This window comes from Mchenga conophoros, linkage group LG5 (genome assembly GCF_057382185.1).
Source record: "Mchenga conophoros isolate Kocher_MC1m ecotype Shallow Benthic linkage group LG5, M_conophoros_male_GT1.1, whole genome shotgun sequence".
NCBI lineage: Eukaryota > Metazoa > Chordata > Actinopteri > Cichliformes > Cichlidae > Mchenga > Mchenga conophoros.
Window position 1 is genome coordinate 8,854,919 of NC_140530.1, and position 9,458 is coordinate 8,864,376.

The window sequence follows — 9,458 nt, forward strand, 5'->3', positions numbered from 1 at the left end:
CGGTGTCCTGCAGAGTTTAGATCTCACCATGGATCAAGACACCGGAATCAGATGATTAGCTCATTACCAGGCTTCTGGTGAACTTCAAAACATGTTGAAGAGTTAATTTAGCCATTTAAATCTGCTGTGTTGGATCAGGGACATATCTAAAACCTGCAGGACACCGGCCCTTGAGGCCCGAGTTCCCCCACCCCTGACCTACAGTATTGGAAAGGAAAATCAGCAATCACATGACTACACTTGGTGACAGTGGGAAGGAAAAACTCCCTTTTACCAGGAAGAAATGTCCAGTAAAACTAGGCTTGGGGGAAAAAAAAAAAAAAAAAAAAAAAAAAAAAAACCCAAGTGGAAATGTGCCAGGATTTGCTTAACCAACTTATCACCAACACTCTGTGGCAATCTAAGCCATAGGTAGCAACTTCATTATTAAATGGGCTGTAAAGCCGACAAGGATTCAGACAGAAATAATATACGGACAGTGTTAAGTCCAAATATTACACAACCATTTAGTGGGCTGGACTTCCTGCTCATTCACAAATGAGCACGCACACACACCCAAACTGGACCCTGGAAAGAACTCGCCCCTAAATTAACTAAAGCCATCAAATATATGCTTGTTGTTCACATCATCTACATATTCCTAAATAATTAATGCACAACATGAATGGTTAAGTGAGCAAGACCACCAACCATAAAAATGTTAACATTTATTGCTGTTTCTGAATACCCCATTGAAAGCAAAAGCATTCAGAGTATACACAGAAATTGTACAATTAGATATGGTTTCACAAAGGCAGTGAACACATACTGTATTACAATCTACAAAAAAATCTACTTTACAGAAATTTAAAATTCTAAATATCAAAAAGTACAGCTGCAGAAACAAGTGTAGAACTGGAACCAGAAAACTGCTCTGGATATCGGTTGGTGAAACAACATGGTGACATCACAATACAAAGAAAGCATCTGATCTTTGTACTTACAGCTGGTATTTGGAAACTACAACTGGCAGACGAAACTAAACAAAAAACAAATATACGTCAAAATAACTCATTGAAATGATCATAAATTATGTTGGTTTTATGCATCCGAAATATCATTTTACAAAGGACGCCTCTACAAGGTAGACCGTCATAGTACTGTTCAGTAGGATTGGTAGTGTATCAATGTGGGGTGGGTTAAACAGGACACGGGGGGGGGGATCTCACATCTCTGGTGGAACACACGTTGGTTAGTTGGTTGCCATAGTTTAGGTCAGGAACAGATTTGCTGGTTTGTTTAGCTTACATGTGAAATTCTTAAATAATGAAGATCTGATGCAGCTCTGTTCTGACCCTGGCAGTGTGCTACACTACGGTTAAAGACTACCAATCCTGTAATAATGTCAAAATGGCTGGAGTGAGTGGCATTAAACAACCAGACCACCACAGAACTCAAACAACCCCAGTGAAAGAGACAAAAACAAAAACACAGCTGCAGAAACCAACCCCTTTTAGGGGAAACTTAAAAGCAAACTTAAAAACAGAAGAGAGGAAGATCAATAAAATATTCCAGTTAAAAAGAAGGAAAAAAAAAAAAACAATTTTGGGATGCCCACATCAGTGCCAGGTAGCCATTTTGGAGGAGTGTCCAAAGCGTAACGAGGCGTTCTTCTTGTGTTTGAGGTGCTGTCCTCGTTCCCAGTGACAGTCAAGCTGGAGTCAAGGACAAGCTGGTTTATGGTCACACATGGCTGCAAAGGGAGGGGGAGGCTCTCAGTCTAGTCCTGCTCCATAGGCTCCTCGGTGTTCCCAGTGTTTAAGATGGCACTTCCCATATCGCCCTCTGTAGGAGGTTCACTTGTACTGCTGGAGGGAGTGAGAGCTACATCTTCACTGGCCGCTTCTGCTCTCTCCTCTATGCTACAGCTGCTATCGCTGCTGCTACTGCTGCTGATGACTGGGTCACTGTTGCTCTCCTCACTGTCTCTGCTGGTCTCGGGGCTTTCCAGGTCGCCTGTGGGTGCCTGCTGCTCTGTCTGATCCATGTCGCTGCCCTCGTCCTCTGAGCCACACGGCACTTCCCTCTCGGCCTGCTCGGCCTCCTGGCCCGAGTCTGCACATGCATCGGCCGCCGTGCTGCTAGTTGGTTCTGTAAAAAGTGAAAAAGAGCAGAGGAAAAACTAAATCAAAAGTAGCTCCAGAGGGGGAGGGATGCACGCGATCCCAACATTACACTGGCGAGTACAGTATGAAGATATTTACAGAAAGAAAATTATATATTCTTGAGAATTCACTCTCACCTCCAATAATGCTTCTGCATTATAATAAATGAAATGTTACCTTTTGTATCAGTAAATGAACTCTTTATGTGGTTTACATCATTTAAAACTATCCTTTCGTGCCTACAAATAATTCCTTTTTACTTTACTTAACCATCTGTTCAGGTCTTGCTCTACGAGTACACATGCAGAGGTATTTGTAGGCCACTCTGGTCTAAACTACGTAATGCAAGAACCACAGCCACCACATTGTCATTGCAGTAAAAGGTACTGACAGCATCTTCAGGTATCAGCAGACCTGGCCTCTTAAACCTGGATTATATTGTGCTGAGAATACAGCTGGAGACCCAACGGCCAAGTGGTCATTCGTATTATACTCGTTTGATATCTGCTTGAAGTCCGATGCCTGGATTGTAATGCAAGTTCACCACAAAAAAACAACAACAACAACAACAACAGGCACAGAGACGTCTGCATGAATCCTTTTGCTAACTGCGTAATGACGACATTTACACCAGTGGAACTCGCAGACTTGCGGGTGCAGAGTAATCCCTGCTTCATCGTTAACAAATCCAGCACCACTCGGCCCTCAGCTCGGCTGTCCCTCTCTTCTGCCAGCTGCCCAAATTACACACACTGTGCATCAAATTATATGGTATTAATAGGACATGGGGTCAGTTTTATTTTCAACGCTATTCCTTAGTTAACTAGTTAAACTACAGCTTACATCAATGTAGGGACAATTTGTGAAACTGGACTGGAAACTGGTTACAATCTATATCAATTCCTCAGTCATGATGTTGAATATTGGGCAGTAAAGTCACACTTTACACAGAAAGTACTGCTTGAATTGTTCAACAACCAACAAGAGACACCAAAACGTGTTTGTGAAAAGTACCCTTGAAAATCTAAAAGCCACAAGTTGTCCCTTTATTGAGATCAAAGAAAAAGTACCAGATGTTCACACCTTACGTGTTATAGTTATATATGTCAGAGTTTAAGCCAACTCTGACTTTGATGCTTCATGTTGCAGTGTAAAGTCAGAGCAAGCATGTCATTTGTAAGAAAGTGAGTAGTCTCGCTTTTCTTTTCTTAAAACATAAAAACAATTACTTTTTAACCAAAATAGTGACAAGCTGTTTTGCCGTACCACGACTTGTTCTCCAGGTTCCCTATGGTAAAGTTCTGAAGCATGTTTTTGAACAAGGTAAACTATCACAAAGCATCTGAGCTGTTTCTGTTTTTAAACTCTGCAATCTGATTGTTAACTGGGGTTGGTTTAGTACGCTAGAAACCTGAACAGCCAATACAGCCAGCACATTTGCACAATCGCTTGTATTTTTCATTATCTACGTTTGTAGAGTCAGCTCGACTTTGTAGCCTCAAACTGCTCAGTACTAAATTTATTGCCTTAACGTCCACAACCAATGAACAAACAGCACTGAAGAACACCTACCTTGGTCTTCAGTGGCAGCAGCACTGCTAGAGGCTTCATCCTCCTTATATGCAACCTTTTCTTCTTCTTCCTCTTCTTGGACCATGGCTTCTGCTTCTTTTGAGTGGCAGGTGGCATCTGAAGGCCTCAATGCATCCACCCCATGCTCCTCCTCTTCATCCTCCTCCTCATCTTCTTCCTCTTCATCCTTGCTGAACTTAAGTCTCTTCACCTCTTGCTGTTCAGCTTCCATGTCCTCTTCTGTTTCATCGTGTTTGTTCTTTACCGAGCTTCCCGGGGATCCGCCTGATGCCGAAACCTCACTAAAAATGAAATAAGAAACCAGAGATACACGTGAGACCAGCAGCTTTGATTGCGCTCCTGGTGTGTTAAGAATTCGGACATACCTGGAATCTTTGTCGCCATCTGGGTCCGTGTCAGTGTCTTTGTTGTCTGTGCTGTCTGGCAGACCATTAGCTGTTAGTGAGCTGGCCAGAGAAACTTTCGGTCTGTTCAGTGGTCGTGGAGTTCCTGGACCATTCACTTTCCTATCACAAAAGCAAACCAAAACAAATAAATAAATGAAAATACATATTTATTTTTTTAAATCAGGTCAATAATCTGTCCTCAACACAACCTCTCTGTAAACGCAGATGTGCTTCCAGGAGCCATTACTCCATTCATTCTATTCACAGCACTGCATCCATTTTTTCTGCAAAAGCATGAAAGAGAAAAAAATATTAATGCATTATTAAAACCCTCTGCATGGACACTGAATGCAGATAAATATTCTATTAAACTCTAAACTTGAACACATCACTTACTCTGAGATTGGATGGACACAGCTTACCACCATTACGTTCTAGAGGGAAATAAAAATTTCTAAAGTTAATCACAGACATTATTAGTTGAAAAATACCTAACTTTTCTGTTCACGTCTTACCTTCTCCACCCCCCGAAGAAACTTATCTGTTCCTGTATAGTTCCTCTTAGGTTCTGTAAGTAGCTCACACAGGCGCTGGATCGTGAATGGGATTCTACAAATGGAAGCAGAGCAACAGATTCACCATACAGTGACCAGGACAAGTGTCCTTCAGAAGGTCCATGAATCTATTTTATGTGGTTCGTAAGTGGGAAGTCACCAGTTATAAAAATCAACAGGGAAGGACAGATAATATTGAGAAACACTGTTCTGAGCTCTAATAGTCTCCCTTTAAGAAATGAGATTCAACTCGGTGTTGATTGATATACCCCCAAATCACAACAGTCACCTCAAGGTGCTTCATACTGTAGAGTAAAGACCCTACACTAATACAGAGAAAACCCCAGCAATCAGGCAACCCCTTACGAGCAAGTTTTATGGCAACAGCAGGAAGGAAAAGCTCCCTTTAAACAGGAAGAAACCTGTGGCAGAACCAGGCTAAGAGAGGGTCCAGTTGGGCAACCAGTTGAAGAGGAGATGAAGAGAAACAAACTTAGTTGGGTACAGCTCTAGTTGAATCAGGTTTTGAACAATCTTTGTACTCTGCTAATTTAATCTAGTTTTACAGCATGGTTTTTCATCTAGAACTGGTCTTATGTGGTCTAGATGGTGCTGAAGGGTTGGAGGTGGGCTAAATCCCAACTCTGAAAGTAGGTTATAAGTAGTAGCATGGTTCCTTTAACTATAGGTTTAACAGCAAAATTGTGCAAATAACTGAACTAGTTGCTCAGTACACTCATTTATTTAAAGCTGCCAACCACAAATTAACTTGAAATGTATCCAAAATTGATGAATAAAAGTACTGTTGACACACATTATGCAAAATTCTGAAAGAAAGTGCAAACTGACTGGCCTGAAAAGACTTGGGCAATAGGAAATGCTTTCACAACAAGCAAAAAAACACAAAAGAAAGAAAAAGTGTATATGTGCACATATAACACACAGGGTAACCTTGCTTGGCTTCTCTATTGATACCACTTCTGCCTCACGTGTTCCACTTCAGCTCAGTACCCACCCATTGTATCCCTTCACAATCTTTAGAATTCTCTCTTTCATATCTTCAAATGGAACTGACTCCACATTGGGATTTGCAGGACCTCTTTGCTCAGGTGCTGAGGCTCTGAAGTCATCCATCACTTTCTCCAATTTAAACAGGAAGTAGTTCTTAAATTGAGACCATTGAACCCTAAAGGAAATACAGTGAATAATTAGAAACAGGTCAACACACTGGCAGAAGACATGTTAGAAGCTTAAAACAAGTCAAAGTTCAACATTTCCACCACTGTGACAAATGGCAGATAAATTAGAAACTGCAATGTTGTTAAAGTTAACAGACCTATGCTATATGAAAGAAATGGACCCTTCCACTGTATTTTTACAGTCTGAAATCTACCCCACACTTTTGTATTTTTGCGATTATCTAATAAGACCAGGTAATGTCAGATACCACAAATCATTTTGGAAATCAAATGCAATATTAAAAAAAGGGTCATCCATCCATCCATCCATTCGCTTCCGCTTATCCTTTTTCAGGGTCGCAGGGGGTGCTGGAGCCTATCCCAGCTGTCATAGGGCGAAAGGCGGGGTACACCCTGGACAGGTCGCCAGTCTGTCGCAGGGCTAACACATAGGGACAGACAACCATTCACACTCACATTCACTCGCACATTCACACCTAGTGGCAATTTGGATTATCCAATTAACCTATCCCCACAAGCTGCATGTCTTTGGACGGTGGGAGGAAGCCGGAGTACCCGGAGAGAACCCACGCAAACACGGAGAGAACATGCAAACTCCACACAGAAAGACCCCGGCCTGATGGTGGAATTGAACTCAGGACCTTCTTGCTGTGAGGCAACAGTGCTAACCACCGTGCCACCGTGCTGCCCAAAAAAGGAAAAAAAAGGTCAAAAAAAAAAAAAGGGTCAAATAAACAATTTTAAAAAATGTTAAAAAAAACAAAACTTTATTGATTACTCTGTGAAAAGAGTAATTTTAACATGGCCTTAAAAACATGTCACCCCTAGACTGAATATGTGTTTATGTGTGTAGTACAATTTTTCCAAGGTTAGGTCTAGCTGCAAAAAAAAAAAAAAAAAAAAAAAAAAAAAAAAAGGCATTAGGCAAACACTGTGGTTGATGTTTATCTGTTGTGTCAAATCAGTTTGTACTAACTATAAATGTATGAAAGTTAGATACTCCAAAACATCTTTAGCTTGACACCAAAACTACAACCACACACACTGACTAGCTGCTTCAAATCCCTGCAGAGGGCCCTGGACATCTGACACCTCCGTTTGAAAAAGCTCTTACAACACTTACAAAAAGAAAGCTAGTGGTCATTTTGTGTACACCTCTTGTCATTTTCCACCGTTTCCTCCTGCTGGCTTGAGGGGCTGCTGTCTGCACCAGCATGTGGAATTTCTGGTAGCAGGTCAATGCTGACCCACCACAAACAAACTCACTTCCTATCCCCAAAATACAGGTGAATTCCCATCATAGGTCTTTGTTAGTACCTTAAACTTTTCTCATTACAATATTTTAATAATTGTTCTGTTTACCATTTCCTTTTTAATCACCCAACCCCACGTGTTTATTTGGCCCATTTTCTTTAATCTTATGCCTTATGTAAGAATAACTCACTTAGATTTCAACAGTACTTACTACAGGATACTGCAGTAAGAAACCCTTATGATTTTAAATGATCCAATTATAAAAACACATGTTAACTAATATAACAGCAAATTGAAATTACTTATAGTCATGAAAGCTTTGAGCCACACATACTTTAGGCTGTTATCTCAAGTCCAAAAAGTCTATAAAATGTCATCATACAGGGCCTATTTAAAATGATAACACTTGTGTATTTGTGTGTGTGTGTGTGTGTGTGTGCGTGCGTGAGAGAGAGAGAGAGAGAGAGAGCAAAGGGATACAATAAATAGGTCTGTAGTTTTCACCTACATGGCATCGCCAGTTTTGGCGATATGGCATAGAAACTGTTCCAGTAGAGGAGATGGCTCCTTCTTTCCTTTCTTGTCGAAATCTGTTAAGATGAAAAATAAAATAAAAAACCCTGAGTGGCTTAACATGACCATTTAACTAGTGGAGGTGCACAGGCTTTGATTTACCTCAGCTTTCCCAACAGTTTTGATAACTCTGCCAATAAACCTGGATATTTTGTTTACTTTCAGTTATAATCTACTCTAGCCGACACGTAAAAAGCTGGTACCAGATCCCTGAGGAGTCACCCTATCTCGTTAAAGTTATCTATTTACATAACCAGTGTTGCTAATTCGCTGGCTAGCCTAAGTTTAGCATGTTAAGTTAGCCAGAAGACCATAGCCGGCAAATAACTATACAAAAAGCCGGTGACAGTCGTCATATACTTAATACATATCTGTGAGAATATTATCAGTTACTGAGGGCAAATACATAAGAACTTTACAGTAAATCCAAAGGAATAAGTTGTATTTTCTCGTCGTTCTTTCATGACTAAACCATTTCCGTGAAACCGCTTATAATGCTAGCCTTAGCTAACGCTAGCCTCGAGTATCAGCTAGCTAGCGCCATTAGCGTGAGAGATACAATCCGATCATTTGTTACAAAAGAGTAATCTGGGCCGGACACAAATATCGTGTGGTCTCGGCCGATGAAAGAACAAGAGGAATAAACTGAGTATAACCTCTGAGAGCTTCTTGAAGCGAATCAATTTCCATCACGTCGTTGCCCTCTGTCAGTCTTGTAGATGTAAAAAAAAAAAGCAGACTGGCGGCTAGCTGCGGCTGCTAAGCTACAACCTCACAGACAGGCAAAGAGGAGGAAGCATTTTAATATGGCGCCGTGAGGTCACTGCCTGTTCGCTGAAACACACGGGGGGAGACAAGCGCTCCACTTATGAATGGAGGTGGATTTACACAAACAGACGGAGAAAATGAGACATTCTTTTAACACAATATCGACTTAAAACAGAATTTATACCAAAACAAATTCATCTTAAACATAAAAAAGTATATCAGAAAAATGTGAACCAAACTTGTAATTTAAATGTCTTTATCAGCACAAGTTTTGGATTTATGCTATCCAATACAATGCATGTGCATTTCTTTTTATTCGTGAAAAAAGGCATGGTTGGCTGAATGCCAATCTATTTGCGTTATGTAACATTATGATATACACATTTAGACGTGGGAAATTCAAGCTCAGCTGTATAATTTTTTAATAACAAGTGAATCAGAATGATTTCTATAAAAGTACACTGAACATAAAAAGATGCTGCATGTGAAATATCGATACATTAAGATGCTATGCACAGATACAATCTGGGACTGAGAGGCACTCATCACCATTTGCATACAGAGAATATTTACAAAGATATTTTTCTGAATCATTAGTTATGATACCTGACAATTTAAAATGTCGATTCTAAATATAGATTTTGTATCTTAAGTTAAATTTAGACTAAATTTAGGAGGGGTGTCAAATTTAGGTTTACCCACTGTGAAGCTGTGAACACATGGACCAGATGTGTATATGTGAGTTTGACAGCTGACATTCTTTAATTAACACCATCCCTGCCAATGACAATATATTCCAGCAATATGTTTTGCATATTCTGGGAGGTCTTGGATGATTACTGATTCATAAGTCACTGGAAGGTTTGAAACAATACTCTGACTGAGAAAAAGTCCATAATTTAAGAAATCCTTGATAATATTGTTTATTGTCTCATATATTCTTCCTACATCCAATTGGTCTATGCACACAATGGCCTCTGTAAATAA

The 9,458-nt window shown here is 40.2% G+C and overlaps 1 protein-coding gene across 1 annotated transcript; it reads right to left on the reverse strand.

Moving 5' to 3' along the window:
• Positions 1-687: 687 nt before the first annotated feature.
• Positions 688-8,527, reverse strand: ppp4r2b (protein phosphatase 4, regulatory subunit 2b). The gene is made up of 9 exons (XM_085273043.1): positions 8,360-8,527; positions 7,639-7,720; positions 5,693-5,863; positions 4,639-4,732; positions 4,520-4,557; positions 4,333-4,407; positions 4,103-4,243; positions 3,717-4,018; positions 688-2,130 (listed from the first exon to the last, which is right to left on the reverse strand). Exons 1-9 carry the CDS (start codon positions 8,391-8,393, stop codon positions 1,760-1,762), a joined length of 1,308 nt encoding a protein of 435 aa, XP_085129169.1. The 5' UTR covers positions 8,394-8,527; the 3' UTR covers positions 688-1,759.
• Positions 8,528-9,458: the final 931 nt, after the last annotated feature.